This window comes from Myodes glareolus, chromosome 23 (genome assembly GCF_982192425.1).
Source record: "Myodes glareolus chromosome 23, mMyoGla1.1, whole genome shotgun sequence".
Lineage (NCBI taxonomy): Eukaryota > Metazoa > Chordata > Mammalia > Rodentia > Cricetidae > Myodes > Myodes glareolus.
Window position 1 is genome coordinate 39,596,828 of NC_142048.1, and position 25,151 is coordinate 39,621,978.

The window sequence follows — 25,151 nt, forward strand, 5'->3', positions numbered from 1 at the left end:
ATTAATCTGTGTATTGCCACATGGTTGTGGCCTACCTGGTAAGGTTCCGTCTGGTGTCCAGTGTCTGTCTCCTGTGGCAGCTACATGGCTTTTCCTTGACTCTGCCTACTCTCTATATCTTTTCCAGCCTGGCCATATTCTGGTAAGCCATTGACCAAAAGCAGCTTTTTTATTAACCAATGGCAACAAAACATATTTACAACATACAGAGGGGAATCGCATCACCCTACCTCTGTTGTAGGAACTTTTTTTTTTTAATAGTCTGCATGGAGTTTGTACTTGTTCCAAGGACTGTCCTAGGTGATTTATACAAGTGGGCTGGGCAAATCCTCTAACTGATGAGGAAGCTACCTGTGCCTTCATTTTACTGATGAAATTGTCCATTGAACTTCTAAGGTTTGTTTTGTTAAAATAAAAATATATTTATAAGCATAAAATATATTTATGTTTTATTTTGTATGCTAAGAACCTTTATAATGGCGTATTCTCTGACCTGCCTGCTGAGTGAGAAGTTGCTATTTTCATGATATGAAGTAGTCTGAGTAAAGTAAAAATAATTCTCTCCTATCAGTACAAACACAAAATAAATCCAGGTAAGGACTGAGAGTACTGTTAGTGTTCTCCACTTTCAGAAAGGCTAGAAGTGGAAAAGACAGACCTGAGGTTAAGGAAGCAATATTTCCTGTTGCGGATCCTAGGGAATAATTTAAGTAACAACTGTGTGATTGTTATTCAGAATAGAAAAGGAATGTAATTAATGTGTGTCTAGTGTTTTGCTACTCTAGCATCTCCTTGAATATGTTGTACTATACTTTCCTATTACAGTAAAGGGACAAGTTCTCTTGTCAAAGGCTTATTTTAAACTGGACATTTCTACAGTTATGTCACTACCTAACCCCTAATCTCTGGTCTTTTTTCACTACACATTATTCTCAATATCTATGGCTATTTCTCTTTATAGTGATCCTCTTCGTTCTTAGAGATATTTTTAAAAAGTGCCATCCCCCATCTTCTTTTGTGATGTTGCCTTTTCCCATTTTTCTGACATTGCTTGCCTTATAATATCTTATGCAAACACTTTCCTCTTGTTTTTATGTTAATTCCACTAATTTAGATTAATTTTTAGGTCAGACTACTGTTCTCTTTCCTAACACACCTATCTCCTTGGTGCTACCTGATATATTTCATAGATAACTTGCAGGCTTATCATCTGGAGACATATCTCTAAACTTTGGAGTAATATTTTATCTTTAAATCTTGCGTAATATTTTATGCAAGAATAAAGCTTTAGTTACCTCTTAAGGAAGTGAGGACGAATCTACTGCGCTGCCTTTGTAGAGGTATTTATATCATACCTTATAAGTTCTAAAATCAAGTTTTCTTCTAAAGCAGCCAGATTCTGATTTTAGCTCTGATTTGGGCCAATCTTGAATGCTAGAATTCTGAGTTCACACGGGTCATCTCCATGTTTGCTCACAATGTTGGGTTTCCGAGAGCTCCAGTGCTGACTTCCTGGCCTGCTGACTCCTTAGAGACTTAATAGAAAACAAAGATTTTGCAAGATAAATCCCAAACTACCCTGAAGCATATGTATAATACACATGTTTGCCTTCTCTGTCTCCACCCTCTCTGCAGTTCTGCCTGGGAATTTGAAGGTCCTACTATCATCTATTGTCCTTCCAGAAAAATGACAGAACAAGTAACTGCTGAACTTGGGAAGCTGAACTTAGCCTGCAGAGCATACCATGCAGGCTTGAACATTAATAAAAGGAAGGATGTTCATCATTGGTTCCTTAGAGATGAGATTCAGGTATGAGAACCAACTGTCTTTCTCTGATTTCTTTATAGGAAATAGACGTATCCATCAAATATTTACTCACCAGATTTTTCAAAGCTTCCAGCAAAGTCACACCAGCTATGAGTGTAGTTACTCTGATAAGGGTAATCAGTAGATAGTGAAAATAGGTGTAATAAACTACACAATTTAGTGTAAATAACAATTGCATCTATTACTGAGCAACACAGAGGAGAAACACTAACTCGGCCAAAGTAGGTTTTGTCATGAGCGTGACTGTCTAGGAATAGGAAACTCGAGGACAGTCTTAAGTTTGTCAGGTTAATAGATCGTAGGTAATGAGGGCAAAGGCATTGGCTGTGAACCGCAGGAAGGAGCAGCAGGTGCACAGGTGCTTGCCTCCCAGCTGACAGCACCGATTCTTGTCCTTACTCTTTCCAATGGTAGGAACAGCTCTTCTGCCTGCTTTTGGATTCTTGTCCACATTCACTAATATTTTTATTACTTCAGAGATAGGGCATTTTGTTGGACACATTTGGTTACTGCCTGGCTCGGTTATTTTTCTGTTACTGTGCTAAGGTACATGATGAAGGCAACTTACAGAAGAAACAGTTTACTGGGCTCATAGTTTGAGAGGTTGAGTCTGTGATCATCATGGTGACAAGCATGGCAGCCAGCAGGAAGGCATGTTTCTGGAGCAGTAGCTGAGAACTTACATCTTGATCCCTAAGCACCAGTCAGGGACAGCTAACTGTGATGACGTGGGCTTTTGAAATTCAGAACCTGCCGCAAAGCCTACCTCCCCCAATAAAACCACACCACCTAATTCTTTGCAAACAGTTCTGCCACCATCAATATTCAGTCACATGAACCTGTGAGGGCCATTCTCAGTCAAACCATACTGCCAATATATAACTTGATTGGAGCATTACGATCTTAAAAGATGGTTTAAAAATCTTCAGTGGTCCTTTCTAATGCAGGAAGTCACTAATTTGAGTCCATCTTGTAAAACGTAAAGTTTATATCAATAGTTGCATTCTAGTTAAACATTTGGTCGTGTTTTGTCTAACTGCTGGCCCTGTAGAATCCTTCCTGGCCATTAGTCAAAAGCTTCACATATGTTTTGAGACCTTTCCCTTTCTTAACATGGTGAAATACATGTTATCACTTGTGTACAATTGTTGGAGACTCTTGGAATTGGTTACTCTCTGTTAAGTGTTTATTGAGTGCCTGCTGAATCTGCCAGTGTAACAATTTGTAGTCATTTCTATCATTTTACAATGGCTTTTTATTCTATGACAGCCACAGAAGCTGGACTTTGTAGCTCTCCCTATGTTAAACTGATGTTTGGAATCATTTCCTATTAGATAAATTTTAGAAAAAATAGACTTTTCTTAATTTAGTATATACTCAGATCAAATCCCAAGTGCGTTTAGCTTTCCATTCTTTGTAACTGTTTGCTCTCAGATTTTTAGTTTTGTTCTTCCTATACTACAAGATACCTTTTCTTGAATGAAATTATGAATAACTTGTTTAGTAAAATAACTTTAATTTATACCTGAAAGTTTATAGGGGTAGTTTGAAAATCTGGTTAGTAGTTTAGTTGACATCAAATGAAAAAGTAATCTAGTTAAGGTTAGAATTTTATTGCTTATTAACTACTAGCTGTATCAAACTTGTTTTCTTTGCCAAAACTTTCACTTTCCACACTTGTGCCCTTATTACCATTTTCTCATCCTTATTTTGCATGTTTTAGTTTGATTTTCTAGATCCTTCCTTTCCTCATTTTCTGTCACTCTCCCTGCCCATCCTAGAACATGTTATTAACAATGCTTTAATTTTATCTGTACTTGCAGATAGTTCTGTTATGTCTTCAGTGTGAGAGACATCTTCCTGTCCCCTCTCCTAATCTGCCCCACTGACCCTGTAGGTATTTATTGCTCTATCTTGCCATAATTTGCTTACATTACTATCTTAATTTTTTGTTAGTTTTTATGATTCTCTATTTGACTCCCCACTTAAAATGTTGCAAGTTCTGCTGTCTTTCCTATGTGTTACTGCCCTTTCCTTCCCATGTCTGTGCATACCTAGACCCCTTTCCTTTCTGGTTGGTTTACATCATAATTTAGGTCAGCTGTTATATATTAACCTAAACATTTTATCTTTAATCCTTATATTGCTACATTTTTGCTTATTGTTTTGTATTCTTGTTATTAGAGATTTTTGTTTTCTGTGTACTTATCAGTAATTCTTCTGTGAGTTTTTTCCAAGCCATATAAATGCTGTTTTCCAAGGTTTATTCATATTATGTTGTTTGACAGTTTTATCTTCTTGGTATTATGCCCATCTAAAAGATGTAGCATCAACTGCATTTCACTCTACAGTCCGGAATGATGTAATTCTTAGAATAAGACGTTCTGTTATCAGATGAGGACACCTGAAACTTCATAATGATACACACGTTTTATTTACTGTAGCAACTGTTTCCCATAGCTGCAGTATCCAGAGAAGCCTCTTTATTGGCTGTTTCTCCCAGAGATGAGCAGAGATCACTCCTTATGATCACTCACCTCTATTTATCTGTATTTGGATAGATAATCTTTTGGTCTGTAAGTAATTGGCTGAAGTTATACTGAATTCAGTTTTGCATCATTGAAAAAACATTGTCTTATTTTTTAAGTTTTAGTTATGTTGAAATGTGATTTTCATTGTGTTATTGCATTCTCAGTGTGTTGTAGCTACTATAGCTTTTGGAATGGGCATTAATAAGGCCGACATTCGCAGAGTTATTCATTATGGCGCTCCTAAGGAAATGGAATCCTATTACCAGGAAATTGGTAGAGCTGGCCGGGATGGACTTCCGAGTTCTTGTCACGTACTCTGGGCTCCAGCAGACTTTAACCTAACTAGGTAAAAATGCTTATTGCTTTCACCTTACAAGTTTCTTTTTTACTTTCCAATAAAGTATTGGAGGTAGTGTCCAAATTTTGGGGGGAATCTGTGAGTATATTTAAAGGGGTCACAACTGAAAAGTAAGCTAAACTAACAGAACATCCATGAAGAGCACCGTGGTCTTCTCACATAGGGGATGAGCCATTTCTACCAATATCCAGTTAGCATTAGAAGCTGAGAAGGTCAGGACACCCCCTGGACATGTATCATAGGTCTTATGCATACTGTCATGTTGTGCAGCAGTGAGCAATGCCCGCCTTTTAAATAATGTGTCTCCAGATTTACTATTGTTTCCATGATTAGTCCCATAAGCACATGCTGTTGCTCAAAGACTGTGAAAATTGCCTTGTTGACTATATATGGATAATCATGTCCTAGTATATTGACAGAGTGCTATCATAAAATAGGAAGTGTTCACTGTTTAAATTTATGAAAAGGAAAACAACTTAAATACTAAGTAAGTTGTCACTTAAGTTCTGTCAGATTATATTTGAAAGAACAGCTTCAAGTTACAAAATCTTAGGGGCAATATTTACCTCTTTATCTATGGGGAACCAGGGAAAGAAGCCTGTACACCTCAACTACTGAGCCTGCTAACATTAAGGAGCTTTCAAATATTCTTCCAGGTTGATGAGTAAGTTAGGATCTTCAGTGGACACATTAGTTCATCTTAGTAGAATGATTGTTGAGCCTACTCAATGTTCATCTTCATCATAGAACATCTTCCTCTTAGAACACCATGTCCTGAGTGCCAAGGATACAAAGCTAAATAAAAGCAGGCATCATACCTGCTTTTGTAGGACTCCATATAGTTGAAGTGGGAGATCTTAACTAGAGAACTGTGTCTATACACATGCATAGTATTCTTTTTATTATTCTCATTTTATACTCGGAAGTGTTGATTTTTAATTTTTTTAAAAAGAGCATATAAATATATCTTTTTGTTCTTATTGTTTGTTTGTTTTAAGACAGAGTCTCACTCTGTAACGTTGGCTGGTCTGGAATATAGACCAAACTGGCCTTGAACTTGTAAACATTCCTCTTCTGGAATGCTAGAATTAAAGGTGGCCCAAATAATTTAATAAATGTATTTATCAGATTGTTAAGTGCTATGAAAGAAAGTTGCTTAGAGTGGAGTGTGCTGTTTACCAACTTGGAAAGTCAGGTGCTATTTCCCCGAAGAAGTGGCAGCTCAAGAGTTGGATTAGAGAAGTCAGAAGTTTTGTGATAAAATCTAAGGTCTTTCTTCTAGGAAAAATCAGTGTATTTTACTTTGTAAGATGTAAACTGAATTCTGGTTCCATGTAAGCAAGCGTTCTTAACCATTGAGCTGTCTCTCCAGGCTAGGCATCTCTGTCTTTATCAAGCCTTTTTGAAACTAATGTTAAATATGTTGGATAGAACACATCTGTGCAAGCTACTATTAAATTTGGAATATATCAAATAGCAGTTTGTTAATACCAGAACTTATTTTATTTGTACATTATGATAACATGCTGGAAACATTATAGGCCTAGGTTTTCTAATGCAAGCTCATCAATAGTTACAGTTCTGGTTTACTTGGGTTTTAAAAGGTGTGCTAAGAAGTTTATCTCATTGGGATTGATCAGGAAGTAGTAGTGGTGCCAGAACACCCATACAGTTGGCACTTATTAGCCAACTAATAATAATAATAGGTCTAGGACCCTGAAGATACCAAACCTCCCACCATGCTCAAGTCTCTTGTACAGAACAGCACAGCATTTGTGTACAGGCTGTGTATTCTCCTGTATTCTTTGTCTCTAGTTTGCATATATTATCTATTATAAAAATGATGGAGGAATTGTTTTATAATGAAATGTTTGGGAATAATGACAAGAAAAGTGTCTCAGCATGTTCAGTTCAGATGCATCCATCGCTAAGTCTGATAGGGGTTTCACTTGGGGCTAACCGAATCTCTAAGTGCTGAGTTAGTGGGTACAAAGGATGAGGTACTTGAACTTTTAGTACAGATAGAGTGCTCTGTGTCCATGACAAAGGGGCAAAAACTCTAGGGTAAGGATACAACAGAGTAGAGCAGGGGTTGAGGATGAAGTTGTACCGTCAAGATTTTGAACTTACATAAGAAAACAAAGGGTTTCTAGTGCTTAGCTGCAAGGGTTGCTGTGATTTATTAAAGTTTTAGGCTATCTTATGCTAAAATTCTGTGCCTGAGACAAGAAACTTGTCTAAATGATCATGCAGTGATTTCAGCTACCTCATGTTTGTTTATTTGTTTAATTCTGTGATGCTGGGTATCAAATCTGGACCTCACTCATTCTAGACAAGCATATGTAGGGCCACAGCCTCAGTCATTATTATGTAATTTTATATTCCTTGTTATGTGATTTTGTATTTCTTACTGCAGAGCCATAGCACAGGCAGTGTCCCAATGATTGTATTTACTATTTTTATGTTCATATCCAGTAGTTACTGCCATCTTTTGTTTCAAAGAGAACAATTTAGAGAATAATCTCAATCTAATGAATCCTTGACTATCTGCAACTGATTTCTCTTAATATTAATGAGTTTAGAATAGTTAAAATTTCTTTTTTGTGAAATAATATATTTCACAAAATATTATTTAGTAGTAGCAAAATAAAAATAATAAATATTTTGTTGAGTTTCCTTTTTTCAAATGAAATGAACATGGAAGAGATCATTTAAATATATTTAATCCCAATCCAAATGTACTAAGATACAGTTCTGAGTATAGACGTTTGTTTTTCTTGTTCATTCTATCTCAGAAGGATGGGGAAACTAAATAAAACTGTTTTTTTTTAAACTATGAGCTAGTAAGCGTGAGATTAAATAGTTTCATAGGAATCAGTGTTTTAAGTTTAAGGGATTTGGAGAAAGAATACATTATGAGTAGTGCCATCCATTGAAAACATAGTTTTGAATAATGGATCATTTTTATATTCAGACTTTCTAGAACCCCTTGAAAACTGTGTCAGATATTTTGAGTAATCAGAAGGCTGGGTATTGCAAACATTAATGAGTGTAGTCCATAATGATGAGGTTCAGCATTATCATATAGTTCTTATATATTAAATCAGAATTTCATATTGCAATATCTAAAAACCACTTCACACAGACTTTTTTTGATTCTTGGAAGGATGTGTAATACTGCCAGGAAGATTTCATCACCTGATATTTGAAATTCATGGAATCTGGTCACAGAAAGCTAGAAAGTAACCGTTGTGCCGAGCTGTAGCAGCACGGACTCTTGCAGATACAAACAAGCGTTCACAATCCAAAGCACACTCAGTGTTGTGGCCCAAAGATTAGTTGTAACTGTCTGAGGAAGAAACCTGATTCTAACACTTCCCTGTTGTTCTAAGTGCCCACTGTGCAGAGGGAAAGTGTAGGGCCGAGCTGTCCTCTGAAAGCCCGTGGGATAAAGGTTCATGCTGGAGTGATGAGCCGCCTCTCTCGGTGTTCCTTACATAGATGCTTTCAGTTTCTCATAAAACATCCATTAAGATAAAAGATACATTTCCTGTAAAATGTTCAGGGTCCATATATTAGAAAGTTCACTAGAAATCATGACATATGTGGTCTGTAAATCAAACTGAAAACCTTCAAAGTCATCGATGAAATTCTCTTGTCAGGGGGCATGACTGGGAAAAATACAGGCCATTCCTAGGGGGACAGAAATTGTGATGCAGTGGGGGATTCTGTGGGTTATAAAATTAAAATAACAAAATTGACAGGATAATTTAAAATGTCTTGTGATTTTTAATTTGCAGGCATCACTTTCTTGAGATACACAACGAAAAGTTCCGATTGTATAAATTAAAGATGCTAGTGAAAATGGAAAAATATCTTCATTCCAATCGATGCAGGCGAGAGTATGTATTACTTGTTTTATCGGTTAGAAGCATAGACCTTTAGATGCCACTTTAAAAAAGTTGGTTAAAGTGTTTTTAAAGAATATTTGCTGTATACATGCTGAATTTTAGGACGGGTTTATTTGTGTTTAAATAAATTGTTATGAAGTGATGGGGTCCCGAATAACTACAGTAATGGTGGTATGTAGCTCACTGGGTGGCGGGTTTAACATGTCCATATTTATTCTTTAATTTAAAACTTCCTCTTTGTCAGAATCATCTTGTCCCACTTTGAGGACAAACGACTACAAAAGGCCTCCTTGGACGTCATGGGGACCGAGAAGTGCTGTGACAACTGCAGGTCCAGGTAAACATTCCTTCTCGAGGAGCTTCCTGGAAGCTGTCTTCTCTTCCTCCTCAAATCATGCGTCCTTAAATTTCTATTGGCTAATAAGTAGTTTAGTTTTTAAAAATGGCATAGTTACTTTATTTAAAATAAAACAATGTAAAGAGGTTTACTTTTATACAATAAAGTCATAAAATAGTAAGCCTAGCTAGTCAACCGTTACATTTAAATATAAATAGCCTAAAATACTCATTAAAGGTATAAATTATCAAAATGTATTTCAAAAGATTACTATCCGATGTTTTCCATAAGGGCAAGTAAAGTTATTCAGATAGGTTAAAAATAACAAAATACAAAATACTGTGGAAATACTAATAAAAAGAACTTACGTTACTAATTTAGTATTGGCAGTGGGGACTTTGAACAAAGCATATTGTCTGAGATAAGGAAGGATGCTGGATAATGCAAATATGTCAGTTCTTCAGAGAAATGGCACCAAGGATAGAGCAAGAACATGAGCGAGGGTGTGCAGGAAGGGGAGAGGGCACAAGGGGAAAGGAGGATGAGAAAGAAAGAACAGAGAAGGGGGAGATATTGGACATTGTTGGCAAGTCTTAAAACTTACAGTGTAAGCCAGTGGTCTGGACACTACATCAGGCACGAGCTGATGTTACAGTGTTGAACAGAATTCCTTATACAGCAAGCCTGTTTTTGCTAAGACTTTCAACTCAAGAGAGTAATTATCGAGCATAGTTTTCTTATTTAAAGTCATCTGTTTATCAATGGTGTTCACATCTACAAATTACATTTGCCGTGGCATCCAGTTTATTGTCTGACCAAACAACTGAGCCCCATAGCATAGCCTCCTTGACACGTTAGCCATACAGCCCTGAAGTTATAATCCTACTTATGCACAGACCTCACTTAAGAACCTGCAGAACTAAAAGGGGGAACCCACAGGGGCATCTGGTGACATCAACTCCTGCTTACTAGTCACTAATAGCATTAGTGGACAAAAGTGGGTAAGGAATGCCAAGAGTGATGGGCATGCCTGTAGTCTCAGGACTCAGAGGTTCAGACAGGAAGACCAAGAGTCTGAGGCCCGCCTGCCTACAAGTGACTTCAAGATGAGCCTAGGTCCCACAGGGAGACTTGTGCCTTCACACACTGAGAGCAAAAGAAAAAGCAGGACTCAACCACAACCATGAGCCACCCCCAAAGCTCCAAAACTAACCCCCCACTAAGTTCATGAGGAGACAGAAGAAATGAAGAGGACTTCCAGCAAGCCAATTCTAATTAATTTCTTATGAGCATTTCACCCGTTCTTTTCAGGGGCAGTTGGAATACTTGGGCACATGTATTTTCCTCTGAATCATCCAACAAATCCTGACAAATGAAAATATTCTATTTGCATAAAGTATATATGTTTTTACTTTAATGGAGTTAAAATTAAGTTAGAAAGCAGCAGTGGGAAGAAAAGGGAACTCTCCAAACCCTTAGAAATAAAACAGTGTACTTCTAAATAATTTGTGAGTCAAAGTCATACAACAAATCAGAAGACGTTTTTGAACCATGTAATAAGAATATGAAATGTCTGGAATATAACTAGTATGATTCTGTCAAGATAATTTGTAGTGTTAAATGAAACATTTAGTAGTATACATTTTATACAAATAACTAAACATTTGTTTTAAGAAATAGGCAACTAAGCTGGACGGTGGTGGCGCATGCCTTTAATTCCAGCATTCGGGAGGCAGAGGCAGGTGGATCTCTGTGAGTTCGAGGCCAGTCTGGTCTACAAGAACTAGTTCCAGGACAGGCTCCAAAGCTACAGAGAAACCCTGTCTCAAAAAAAAAAACAACAAAAAAAAAACCAAAAAAAAAAAAAACAAACCAACAACAACAAAAAAAAGCAGACAATTAAGAGGAAACTCAACAGGAACTACATAATAAATATAGGTGCATAATTCAGTGAATAGAAAACAGAAGTGGTAGAGGAAATTCAGTGAACCCCAAAGTTCATTATTTATAAAAGTTAAAAAAGAACTTTTTACAAGACTGATAAAAAAAAGGGGGATCACGGATTATCAATATCAAACTGAAAGAATTTTACTGCAAACCCCATAGTCATGGGGACAAAGGGGACAAAGTCAGAGGGAGCAAAGAGAACTCTCTCAGTTTTCAGAAACTGAGTAACTCAAATCTTATGGGCCAGTTTCTCAATGTCCTCTAATGGGCAGTGTCCAGGCACAGGGAAATGCAGCCAGAATGCTCGTCTCACCACTATAAGGACTACTGACTTCCTGCTTTAAAACCCCTCTAGCCCACATAGCTTCAGTGACAAATTCTAGCACACGCTTAAGTGAAGCCATAGCCCAGTTCTACAGTGTGGTTCCACTAGCATCTTCTCTGAAAGACAGAACTGTAGGGAGGGTCAGCAGCTGGCAGAGGCTAAAAGCAGGGAGAACGGACTTGAGAGCAGTGCGCTGGCTGGGTCTTGATTGATGATTCTGCACATAGGGATATGCACAGCTTGACTGTATTCTACTATACAGAAAAGAAACACAAATGGTACATCTTTGACTTAGGTGTGTCTCTAGGTGCAGTAGCTATATGTCAGAGGCAGCATTTGGGGTTGGGTATAGAGTTTTAAAAACTTTTAGAAATTAGTGATAACCACAATATCATACATTTAAAGTGGTAAGATAAAGTATGGGTTATAGTTTATGGAAACTTTCTAACTTTAGACACTCTGAAGAGAAAGTCATATAGCATGGAGATAAATGAGAGAATAAACCTAAGCTGGGATTTTCTTCTTTAAATTCAAACAGAATGTTTTTTTATCTGGAATCTTGACTACATTCCCACTGCTATTTAAAGATATGTCTGATATGGAAAGTAGTTGATTTTGGTAATTTAGATATAATAGTTGATAGTCTCTGAGAATTTCTTTTGTTCTCAAGCTAAATAATTCTTATTTGCATTAATGATATTTTGCATCAACCTGGAGAGAAACTAATGAATTTAACTGGTAAACGTACCAGGATGACAAGTTCATAAGCTCCTGTGTTGTGTTTTAAAAATACGAGGTTTCAAGCTAGTATGTTGCTGCATAGCAATTTTTTTAGCTTAAAAACTTTTTTCATTAGCTTCCTTTTCTGGTGTAACTTAATACAAGCGTTCAGTATTTATATCATTGACTGTGTGGAGCTGCCTGAGCTGGGATCCTGCAGTGCTATTTTCTTGAGCCTGCTGTCTCCTGAATGCCTCCATGAAACTTAGGTTCTGGGTACAAGAAAGCACTCTCTGGAATGCTGTAATGTGATTTCTATGTTTTAGATAATGCCATGTGCTCTTGATTGTAATGAGCTTTACTTGTAGTTTCAGAAGCATTGGACACATTTGAGATATTTTTAACATGGTTCATCATTATATCTCTATTTCTAAAGGAACATGCTTTGTCTGTGATTTCTTAGTATGTTATTACTTTTCTTCAGATTGAGCCATTGCTATTCTACTAATGACACAGATGACACATTCCAAGACTTTGGTCCACAAGCCTTTCAGCTTCTCTCTGCTGTGGACGTCTTAGAGGAGAAGTTTGGAATTGGAATTCCTATTTTGTTTCTTCGAGGATCTGTAAGTGAATCTAATGACTCCGGTGACAGTTTCTGACTGTGCTTTCCGCTGCCGTGACTGTAACTCTGGCTTTAGATGACTTACTGGCAATTCAGAGTCATCTCGAGTTCCAGCTTAACCCTGCATTTATTGCTTTGAATAAATCCTGTATCCCATCAGATGCTGTTTTGCTGGTGGTGTTCAGCTGTGCACTGCAGACTGGAAATAATGTATTAGCTTACCATGCTACAATTGCATTAATCCCTAGACTGGTGTTTCTTAGGATAATTAAAGAAAGTTAACTTTCATTGTGTCAAGGGACTGGTAGAACAAAATTGTATCTTCTGGTGCCCAGGTATAATTGTGTTCTTTGTACAACATTTTAGTTTTGGGAATTATTTTGTAAGAGGCTGTGCTCAGTAACAGTATATGGCAGCATATTCTTGGCTCTGATTGTATTTCAAGTCAGAAGTATTTAACATTCCAAGAAGAGGATTTTGTTTATTTTGGTTCTTTATAAGTTGAATAACTGAGTTTAATTGAACTACTTTCTGTTTTGAGTGATTCATGCGCCCTCATTATGCTGGCAAATGTCAGCCACGAACATGCTTAAGACCCAATCCTCACACTTCCAGACCTGCTTTTCTCTAGTCCTTCTGCTTATATGGTAATTTTATTTCTGAATTAAAGTCTGTGAACTTAAGAACTATATATTAATATCACTTAAATAAACCAAGAGTAGAAGGCATGATACTTTGCAGAGATATCTCATGGATAAAAAATATGCTTTATAGTAAAAAAAAGTTCATTTTTATATAGAATTTTAAAATCCTTAAGGTAAACATTTTCTTGTTAAATAGTCAAGTGCTTCCTGTAGATGGTTTTACTTTTGCTTAGTATGTACTCTATGGAATTAGTTGTGAACTATTTTTAATGAAACACATTAAAACTTGTATTACCTTTCCAAATGTTGATGCTTTCAAGATAAAAGGGTTTTAAGATTTTGGTTTTAAATGGCAAATTTGCTTAAAAATTTTAGCAATAGAAGTGTTACCTAAGGAATGCTTACTTTTATCAGCTTTGCAGATCAGCTAAAATAAAACTAGACCTATACATTAATTTCTATCTTTGTCTTCTTTAAAACCTTATATCCAATGTGACTAATTTATAAAACTATCCTTGTTTTAATTTGGTATAATCTAGCTATATCCAATATCAATAAAGTTTATTTCTAGACAAACTTCAAGTGGTCACAAGAGGGATCGGGTTTCACTTATTATTGGAAAGCCAAGTCAGACCTCTCATACTGACAGTGCCTTCTGGGAGTCCTCAAATTAAGCAGCTCGCCCTCAGTGAAACTTTATACTACCCTTGCTAGCTAAAAGTGTAGAGCTTTGAAAAAGTGTCACTTAATGGAAATCTGTTAATGCTAACGATAGTGAGAACAAGGGGAGTCACCTGCTCCTGCATTCACTGATCCTGATATCTACTGGGATATTGTTGGAAAATTATAACTGTAATTCTCTCGAGAACTAAGCAAGTTGTTCCAATTTAGGACAAGTTAATACCTTTGTAGGTATTGTTAATATGTAAGATGATATACCCGCCAGTTTTGAAGTGACTTTGAAGAGATGATGTTTATGAACATACATATGTTTTCTGTAGGGCTTGATTCGGTCACTCATGTTTTTCTCAATTTTATGAACTCAGTTTATCTGTAAGTTTGTGAAGTGGAGTTTCAGTTTTTGTTTTAATGTGTCTCATTACGAAGTCACCAGTATTGCCTAGAGAACTTTGTTTTCACTGACTGAACAGCTCACTGTAAAAACCTCTCACATTGTTTGAACGTGTCAGAACATAGTCAGTGGCTGTAATTTAAAGAAAAACATGATCATTTACATACATAAGATTGGCATCTTTCTGAATGCCTTATCAAAGTGCTAGTTCTTATCACGGCCTCAGAATTAGATAACACTTAGACACTATTTTGGGATGTGTCTCTGTGTGTGTGTGTGTGTGTGTGTGTGTGTGTGTGCACGTGTGTGAATGCTCTCACCTGTGTGTGCACATGTGAACACCAGAGGTGGAATTTGAATATCTTCACCTGTTAACTCTTCTTATTTTTCTTTTGAGACAGTTTGCCAGTGAACCTGGAGCCCAGTGTTTTGGATAGACTGGTTTGCCTGGAGTCCTTGACATTGTCCCGACCCCAGTTCCTGCCACCCAGTGCTACAGCTGTAGACAATGCTACCACATGCACCCAGCTTGTTTTCTTAACTATTTTCGTTATCTTTTCAAGAGTTCATGCATGTATGCAATGTACTTTGATAATAACCACCCCCTCTCACACTATTCTCCCAACTCTTCCCAGATCCATCCCTCCACCTCTCCACCCCATCCCAACTTTATGCCCTTCCCAAACCCTGGTGATGAGTATGGTGTCGTCTACTGGCATGTGTCCAACCTACCAGGGCTACACTCTTAAAGAAGAATGTTTCTCTCCTTTCAAAGCTATCAGCTGTCAATAGGTGCTCAGTAGGGGCTCATGAACCTCTTTACCCCGTGCTGAAAATTGTACTAGCTTGATTGTGTGCAGATAACCACAGATGCTGTGAATTAATGGACACAGTGGTCTGTCATGCCCCAAAGACACTGTTTATTCCAATTCCAGTTCTGTGTGACCTCTGACTCTAACAATCTTTATACCCCCTTTTGGAATGAACCTGAAGCCTTGTAGGAAGGGGTGTAACATAGATGTCCCACTTGTGGATAAATGCTCTACAGACATGTGTTCTTTGTTCTTGGAGCAGTTGTGAGTTTCTGCATTAACACCATCCACTGCACTAAGAACCTCTGGAGGCTTGAGAGTGGCACTAACCTGTAGGTACAGGGATAGGAATTTAGAGGCGAGTTTTATTCTATGTCTGTTTAGCAAAATAATAGTAATAGATTCATCCCTGGGGCCTGTGAGCTCCCCAACCAAAGGTTCTGGTCAGATTTATCATGGATGTAGTTGCTCCTGTGGAGTGGTCATGGGAGTGGTAGGGAAAGGAAGATGCTTAAATCCTGTCAGAAAGTGCTTGGTTAACCCTCTAATATTCATGTCACTATTGTACCTTTGGGCATATCTGGACGTTCCAGATGTTAGTTTAGTGCACAGCATTAACACCTGTGTAGGACTTGACTTTTCTCCCTCTAGCAGGCTGCATAACACCTTCTAGTACTGTGAAAGCTACCCAGTAAAAAGGAAGCTTCCTGGTCAGTACCGGCTTGACTTCTCTGTGTCCTGTGGCCAAAGCACAAGTGTCTTTAGCAATGCAGCCTTACACCCAAGTTCTGGTGGGAAACTAAGAGTGGCAGTGGCCTGTATTGTATGGGGATCTATAGGACAAACTGAGCAATAGTTTGAGAGGAGGTATCCCACACGTGACACTGGGCTCTTTGGTTGGTGACCTGTGGCTTCCTTAAGTAGATTATCCCTTGTGTAGGGTAACTTCAGTTAATCTCTGTTATATAAGTGTGTGTGTGTGTGTGTGTGTGTGTGTGTGTGTGTGTAGGAAGCTTATAAGATAGTAAGTTTTGATATGGGCTTTTAAAACAACCTTTAGTGTTACCTTTCTCCCCACCTACTCCCTTCCCCCACCCCTACTAATGAGCCCTCTCTAGTTTCTTGGATTCTACAGATGTCCAAATGAAACACACTATTCTAAATGTTCACTAGTGGGATCCACTTGTAAGTGAGACTGTAATTTGATCATAACCACCTTCCACTATTCTCCCAACTCTTTCCAGATCCAACTCTCCACCTCTCCACCTCATCCCAACTTTATGCCCTCCTCCCACCTTGGTGATGGGTATGGGGTCGTCTGCTGGAATGTGCTCAACCTACCAGGGGCTACACCCTTAAAGAAGTTTAACACCAGTTTTCACTCCCACAAGTAGTACACAAGGGTTCCCCAGATCATTGTCTGCATTTCTTGTCCTTTTTTTTTTTTTAAAAAAAATCTTATCTTCAAAGTAGTTTCAACTTGAATTTTTGATGGCCAAGGATAGTAAACATTTTAAAAAACATTTCCTAGCCATTTGTATTTCTTCTGAAAATTCTAGTTAGTTCTGTTACCTACTTTTGGTTTGCTTTCGTGGTGTTTAATTTTTGAAATCTTTGTATATTCCCTATACACCCTCTGTCAGATGCGTGGCTGGTATTTCCATTCTATAGGCTGCTTCTTCAGTTGAGTAACTGTTTCTTTTGTAGTGCAGTCTTTTTATTTCATGAAATCTTACTTGTTGATTAGTGATCCTGTTTTCTAGATGACTGGGGTCCTTTTCGGAAAGTCTTTTCCTGAGTTTGTATTCTCACGTGTACTCCATACTCTTTCTTGTAGACGTTTCAGGATTTCAGTATAGCACTGAGACATTTGATTTGTTTGCAATTGATTGCCATATCTACTCTCTATGTCGGAGTTGGGGACACAAACTCAGGTCCTCATATTTAGACATCAAGTCCTTTATCCACTGAGTCCAGAGATTTGACCTATGCGGCTGTTAGAAATGTTGGTAGATTTATGCATGTGTTCATGTGTGCTTGTGTCATGTAAGTATGTCTATATGTATGCATTTTAGCGACAAGATCATGCTCAGATTGGCCCTTGTGATTCTCCTGTCTAAACCTCCTGGGCATGTGGATGTAGGCATGGGCTACCACAGTCAGTTGTAACTGGTGGTAGTTTTATTCACTGTCCAAATGTTTAAAATTATATGACAGGAGAGGGCTGTGCATTTTACTATTCTAGATGAATTATTTCATATGATTGAAATATATCACTGTGTGTTGGGTCTATTTAATACTGAATGTTTGTCTATAATGCACAAGGCCCTTGGTTCCCACAGAATTACCTACTGAACCGCTGAAATGTAAGCTGCGAATGTCTTTGGATTATAGGAACTGGAAAGAATGAGGAATGTTGGGGGAGGAAGAGTTAGCTAGAAACTTAACCCTTCTTGAGTTATTGAACATCTATTTTTATGTAAGGCACTACATGTATTTTGTAGAGCCTAGAGTACTGAACGAGATGAGGGTCAACACCTAGTGTAGATGGTGTTGCTTGGGAGAAAATAAGTATAACCTGGTACAGAAAGAGACACCAGACACATGGATGGTTGGGAACTATTGCTGAAGTCGGAAGAGATCCTGCATAGGGGAGTCAGGGAATTTGTGAAGGGGGAAACAGGAAGTTTCTGTCTTGTGAGGCTGTAGGAAGAATATAGTTGATGTAGAGATTTGAACAAGAAAAGAGAGAAGAATGATAAAAGATAATGCTATTCCCAACAAGAAGCAATTTGGTATTTGAGGAAGTTAATTTGGAGAAGTAGCATTTTTTCTCCCCTGTTTTCTGTTGTATCAGATGCTAGTGCAAAGGTTTTCTCTGCAGCTGCCCACTCCTTGGGTGGGGTGCCCTGGTCATCAGCTCTCTTTATTCTAGCTTTTATCATCAGTTCTTGGCTTTTGCACTCTGTAATAAGTCCACTTGTTGAACCTTATTTTTTTTTTTCAAGTCGAGTTTTAAAGTTAAAGAACAGTATGAAAATTTCCTTTGCAAGATTACATTCCCTAGAGTATATACTCTCAGGGCTAAAGATGACAAAATAGATACTATATTTTATCTCTGATGAGTAGTTTTGGTTATCCAGTGGATAACTTGGAAAATTAACTAGAACATTTTGTTTTGTTTTGTTTTTTGAAACAGAATTTCTCTGTATAGCATAGCACTCTGGCTGTCCTAGAACTAGCTCTTGTAGACTAGAATGGCCTTGAACTCATGGAGATTCTCCTGCCTCTGCCTCCCTAGTGCTGGCATTAAAGGTGTGCACCACCATCATCCAGTTTAACTAGAACATTTATGCAGTTAATGCAGATTTCTTGCTCAGGGTCAGATGTCATTAAGTATTTGTTTAAATTTTTATTGTGGTCGTGGGGAGGTGGCTTAGTGATTAAGAGCACTTTCTGCCCTTGCATAGGACCTGGATTGAGTAGCTAGTACCCACATGGCAACTCATAATCTTCTGTAAGAGGAATCTGATGCATTTGTCTGGCTTCCATAAGCACTGCATGCACATGGTGTACATATGTACATACATACATACATGCATGCATGCATGCATACATACAGGCAAATGCTGATACAAATAAAACAAAGAATAAATATTTTTTTTCCGATTTATCGATAACGATCTATTTATCGTTGTCGCCAGGCGGGATTCGAACCCGGAACCTCTGGCACTAGGGCAGAGCGTTAGGTGCTCCTAGCTGCTGAGCCACGGCTCAAGCTGATAAGAATAAATATTTTTAACAATCTTTATTATGGTGTTTTGAAACAGGTTGCTCAGTTTAGTTTGAGCTTCTAGCTGTACCAGGAGTGGGATTGTTTTAAAACAAAGATGTAACATATCAAGGAATAAAGAGACTTTGGTCTATGCCTGGTGGTTACCATGGAAACATGGTTACATAAATGTATTTACACAGTAAATTTATAGTACACCGTATTCACAATGGTTATTGATCATAAAGGGAAAAGATTTTTTTTTTTTTTTGCTGATCAGGAAAAACCTCATTACTTCATCCCACTAAATATGTACATTCAATTTAGTTTTTTTCCACTTAGGAAGAAAAAAGGCTAGAATAATCAATCATCTTTAGTGTTGATAACTAGTAATGCTAGTTAGGCACCTTAATCCTTTTGGTGTTAACTGTAAACAATAGAATCTCCTACTACAAAGTTAAGCCCCAGCAGCTCTTCATGGCTAATCAGGGAAACCTGATTGCATATAGAGGGAGAATATTGTGGACTACATGTATACCAAAATGGCTGCTATCGTCAAACAAAGTAACATCTTTTCCACAGTTTTGCTGTTTATTTGGCATGGGCAGAAACACATTCTTTTGTCAGAGGCGGTTACAGTACACTTCAATAGTTGTAGTCTCCATGTTGTGTATTAGTGCTTAAAACAAATTCAGCCGGCATGCATGTGGCTTGAGAAATTTACTTAGAATGACCACAATGAGGTTCGGCATCCATGAGGATTTTTAGTAAGTAAAGAGTGCCATGTCCACCTACATTAATTGCTTTTCTCATCGTGATGACCAGATGCCTGGTAGAAGTAACTTAAGGGAGAAGTTTATTTTGGGGTCATGGTTCAAGGGATATAGTCCTTTTGGTAAAGGAGGCATAGATTAATATTAATTTGTCCATAATATTGGGAATGTACAACTGACTGTATCACCGTAGCTTATCGGAAGCAGAAGAACTCGGGCTGGAAGCAATGGCAGGCTGGAAGTTTTGCCAGGCTGTAACGTCTCAGAGATCTGCCACCAGTGATCCATTTCACCAGCCATGCCTCCATCTCCAAAGATTCTACAGCCTCTCAAAGGAGTATCTCCAGCTGAGGACCAATTTTTCAAATGTATAAGCCTGTGAGCGATGATTCTATGTTGAAATTCCAACACTGCTGGGTCACAATTATGTGCAACCCTCTGTAATCATGCGTGCTTGCACATATTGTACGGGAGTGGGCTTTGTCTCCCATCCTGCCTGTACTTGTCATGCAAATGATAACATCTGATTAGCAGAACTCAGATCACGGTCAGAATTCTGGATGAAGCTAGGAATGTTTGTGACTTTCCAGTTGGGTGATAGAGGGCACAGTAGATGGCGGTTGTAATGACAGATGGATTTTAATCCATCACAGTCCCCTCAGTGACATCATATATACGTAATTTTCTGTGGTGCTGTGTGACGTACACTGCCCTGCACAGTTAAAGTAGTTAAATGGATAGAAGGAGTGAAATTGGCAGTAAGAGCTTGCATGGAAGAGACAAGTACTTTATAGTGGAGTCGCCTCTGTTCCAGGGCAGGAAACTTGCCTATGACAACTCATGTTTCTAGAACTTAACGGCTAAAGAGTCTCTCCTAAGACTTCCACCGGCTCTCAGAAGAAGTATCACCACTCCAAGATCAATGATTTGGCACGCACTGTTTGTGTAGGCGTTTCAGGTGGTCAGCATTAAGTAGACTTTGTAATGTGCTAGGAACACAGGCACACTGAGAAGTAACCACACAGTGAGAAATAACCTCGCAGGGGAACCCACGGATTTTTGCCCGACTGTCTGGTCATATTTTCTTTTATCACTCCTGTTCTAAAATTGTGGCCGTTTTTAGACACTGTTGCTCAGAGTTTAGAGTCATAGCAAAGATGAAATATTCCAGACATACCCAAACCCATCCACTGGGAAGTGCATCTGAATTATGTGAGGATTTTTCCATATTTAAGACAGAATACTATTTTCATTACACATTCGTCAATTGAGTGTTCAGAACCTAAAGGAGGGACATAAAAATCCAAGAGGTTTAAAAGCTGAAATTTATTTTTAAACCCAAAGAATTGCTAGGTAGGCTTTTTTGCTTTATATGACCCGTTTATTTGAATGTGTATTTTTAGACCCTTTATTTTTCGATTTCAGAATTCTCAGCGTCTTGCCGATAAATATCGCTGTCACCAGCTTTTTGGCGCTGGCAAAGACCGAGCGGAGAGCTGGTGGAAGGCCCTTTCTCACCATCTCATAGCTGAAGGATTATTGGTAGAAGTTCCCAGGCAAAACAAGTTTGTAAAGACTTGCTCCCTCACAAAAAAGGTAAACAGCACAGAGATCTACCCGTTTGTCTCAGTCCCTCCCACGGAGCATTAAGATTCTTCTTGTCTTTGATAGGGTAGAAAATGGCTTTGCGAAGCCAGTACGCAGTCTCCTCCGAGTCTCATCCTTCAAGCTAATGAAGAGATGTGTCCAAGGAAGGTTCTGCTGCCAAGGTTCTTCTTTTCTTTTTTCCTTCAGTTTTCCCCCCATTAACTTGAAATCTTCTGGTTTCACTTAAGTGAGTCAAATTCTAGTGGTTTATAGACACTGTACAGGGAAAATCAGTTGTCTCACGGAGTGTGAGTGGTAGAAGGGAGTGCGAGGGAAGGGTAGGCTATAGAACACTTTCATGGAGGATGTCAGGTATCTGACTGCAATCCGTAGGAAGCTGCTTTCAGATAAAAGAGCTTCTGTAAGGAATTTTCCTTACAGAAGAAATCGGGCTTGAGGAAATCCTACTTTCACCTTCCGTAACTGACGCTGTGCAATGTTGCGTGGTGCAAAGGGGAAAGGGACTTGGAAATGCACTTCTGTGCTTTTGTACATACTGCTGTTATATTGATGCTACGAATTACAGCCCCCCCATGGCCATATAGAATAAAAGGAAGAACAAGCAAGTTCTCTTGCCTATTGCTTAAGGCAACACGGGGTGAGGATAAGGAACTGGTGAATCACCTCCCTAGTGTTCGTGTAGGAGGTGGTATGCCTGTGCCTGCCTTTCAGTATCCGCGCAAGTGTTAGTGATCACGTGTCAGGGTGGTTTTTTTTTTTTTCTGAATCTCTTTTATCTGGGAAATCAGTGTTTTAAAAATATAGATTCTTAAAGGGTGATATAATCTCTAAGAGTAGAATGATGACTCATGAATTGTTTGATTACATTTTAACTTAGATGTTTTAATTTTACCATTTTTCAGTTCTACTCCTCTATCTTCAGAAATGAAGCAACATTCTTCTGATCTCAAGCCAATTGGATTAACTGCTGAGCAGGTTTGTTTTCAAGGTGGTTCTTAGTATTTCATTCATGGATGCAGCTCCTGGTTTAAAATCCTATATTTGCATTGCTGCTAGTTAGAACAGCACATAGAAAAAGCATAAACTACAGAGAGAAATTATGCAGCTAGAATAAAAATATGATATGACTTCTTGGGTTAATGGAGAAGTAGAAGTATTTTACAAAGTAATTTATTTTTCTTCTAATGTTTATTTTATAAATAATTTGTCTTGAGGCTTTTAATATATGATGATACTTACTGGTAATAAATAAACCTGTTTCCTAAATAATCTCACTAAAGCCCCACACCCATCCCATCTGCTAATGGACACATAAGTACTTTTTTCTTTTGCTAGTCTCTCAGTAACTACTACAGATTCTTTATGCATAGGCTGTCCTTAGCTAATTAGATCATGGTGATGGGCAAGTGGTGAATTAATTCTCCTAGTGTCCACTCCTGCTTGTTAGTGTCGACATGGAGTGGAATCCCCCTGTAACTCGGGCTTTTGTGTCTTCGGACTGTCTTTGGATCTCTCTCGTTAAACTGCCTTTAAAGTCTCCAGAGGTGGTGACTTGACAGCTTATTCCTTTGAAGACTTGCTTACTTAATTGTTATTGTGGGTTTTTTTTTTAAAAAAACTTCTTTTCTTTGTATTTAAATGCTTTTTAAAATTTCTTTTTGATGGACTTTATTTGTGGAAAAATAGTCTAATTTGGAGAGAATGTATTCATACAAAGCATCTGAGAAATCTTCTGGGAGTGACATTCCTAAAAAAAGGTACAGAGTTCCAATTTTAATATTTTATATTTGATAATATTACTGATACTACTATTTTCTTTTCTTTGCTAAAGAAAAATGACTATTAGTTGTTGGGTTGTTTTATTGCAAAAACAGGTGAAATCAGAACACAGTCTCTGTGGATCGAGAATGAGTAAAACAGACAAGTGGGAAGTTCGGGTAGTCGTTCATGCTTCTTAGGCATCTCCGTTCCCAGTGCATTTGATACACCATTTGCGAGGTGGCCACAATTATTCTCATTCTGAAGTCAAATATATCAAGGGTCAGGCCATTAACCTGTTTGTGAATATATTGCTAATGACATTACTGGCCCATATCTATATTTGCCCACCTCTAGCTTTTAAACACTCTTACTATGTATTTGGGAATACATATTCCCAACCCATTTTCAAATAAAAGTATTATAGTAATAAGACTGGAAATGTAAAAATTGTTAGAGAATAAAGCTAAAATGCCCATTGTAGTTTTAATTTGTTGTTTTCTCGTGCTGGGGAAGGAGCCCAGGACCTGCTTGTTCTAGATAAGCCCTCCATCACTGCGCTACAAACCCAGCCGTTCATACTTTTAATCATACTGTGTGACTTGCTGATATAATAGAAGTATGGGAACTGTATAGAATCTAATATCCTGTCTGAGAACCAGATAAGAGAAGTATCATGACTTATATTATATACAAAGGTCAAATGAACTGTATTTATATTCATATGAGGTTAAAGTAAACATGCTGTAAGACCCACACACTTTCTATCTTCAATCATTTATATAACACTCCTTTGGATCTGACAGAACATCTATCACAGTATTAATTTCCTTATCATAAGCAATTTCTTTTTTGTTTGACTGTTGACATGCAATTACTAAAGTTTTATTTAGGTAGTTTGAGAAGTATGTATGACAGTGTCCATCCAGTATCATGAAGCATTTCTACATTGAAGTGTTAACTGTGTTTTCACATGGCTGCTTTGTAATGCAGGCACCATTTGAGGCCCCAGGATTCAGAGGGAATTACAGTGTTGTTACCACACTCCCCCAGTGGGATGTCCAGAGAAAGGCACATAAAACTACAAAACTACAGTCCATGGGACTGGAGAGTGGACTAGTGGTTTAGAGCACTGTGGCTCTTGCGAGGACCAGGGTTCAGTTCCCAGCACCCCTATGGTGGCTGGCAACTGTTGGTAGATACAGTTGCAGGCAATCTGATGCCTTCTTCTAACCTCTGTGGGCACTAGACACACACATGGTGCACATACATACATACTCGCAGGCAAAACCTTAGTTAAATATAAAAACGTGTGTTATTACTACACAGCTCAGCAGTGGCTTAGAGATTCCTTAGTAAGTAAGAGCAGTCAACTGAAGCTGGAGAAGTAAATACAGGCCAGAATGTCTAGGTCCTGCTAAGTACTCAGGCCAATCTGAAGGCAGCTGAGAGCTAAGACATGTCTTCAGTAAGCTAGCAGTGACATATGAACACGGGCTGCAGACTGTTCTGTAAAGGGTCAGGCTTTGAGGTCAAAACTTCCTTTGCAATGGTTCTGCCTCGCAGTTGCCATCAAAGCAGTCATAGATAATTTAAAAGGCAATAAATGGGCTATGTTTTTGGAAAACATGAATTACAGACATTGGAGCTTTAAGTTTGTGTAACCTAACATGCTGTAAAATATTCTTCTCTTGATCTTTATTCTTTACCTTTAAGTCTAAGTAAAATAAATGGTTTTTTTGTAGTGATCCCTGGGGTGATAATTTTTTGATCATTTCTGTGAAGAATAGATTGTACAGAGCTCAGAATTGTGGTGAAAACACAAACAGGGAAGTTAACTTCAGTGTTTTTACAAGAGGCAATGGTACTAGAGAGGAGGAATGTGGCGGTGGGCACAGAGGAAAGAAAAACAATAGTCTCGTAAATCAGGAAATAGAGTGTTAGGACTCTGTGATTGAAAAGACAGTGAGTTAAGGAAAGGGAGATCTTGAAGGTGTTTTTTAGTACTGGATGATAATGTTGTCTTTCTTTTCAGTGGGCAGCATAAGAAATTGTTTGAAGGGATTTAGACACTTAGGAATTAAGGTTAAAAAAGAAGAGTTTAGGGATATATTGAGTTTGGGATACCTA

General features: G+C 38.1%; 1 protein-coding gene across 4 annotated transcripts in view; it reads left to right on the forward strand.

Moving 5' to 3' along the window:
* Wrn (WRN RecQ like helicase) overlaps positions 1 to 25,151 on the forward strand; it is a 101,152-nt gene that overhangs the window by 52,083 nt on the left and 23,918 nt on the right. For all 4 annotated transcript variants that reach the window (XM_048456539.3, XM_048456538.3, XM_048456540.3 and 1 more), the window contains 9 exons: positions 1,636 to 1,810; positions 4,524 to 4,705; positions 8,518 to 8,619; positions 8,873 to 8,965; positions 12,442 to 12,583; positions 21,081 to 21,251; positions 21,327 to 21,424; positions 22,166 to 22,238; positions 22,950 to 23,020. In XM_048456539.3, coding sequence (XP_048312496.3) covers positions 1,636 to 1,810; positions 4,524 to 4,705; positions 8,518 to 8,619; positions 8,873 to 8,965; positions 12,442 to 12,583; positions 21,081 to 21,251; positions 21,327 to 21,424; positions 22,166 to 22,238; positions 22,950 to 23,020 — 1,107 coding nt within the window. The remainder of the gene's footprint in view (positions 1 to 1,635; positions 1,811 to 4,523; positions 4,706 to 8,517; positions 8,620 to 8,872; positions 8,966 to 12,441; positions 12,584 to 21,080; positions 21,252 to 21,326; positions 21,425 to 22,165; positions 22,239 to 22,949; positions 23,021 to 25,151) is intronic.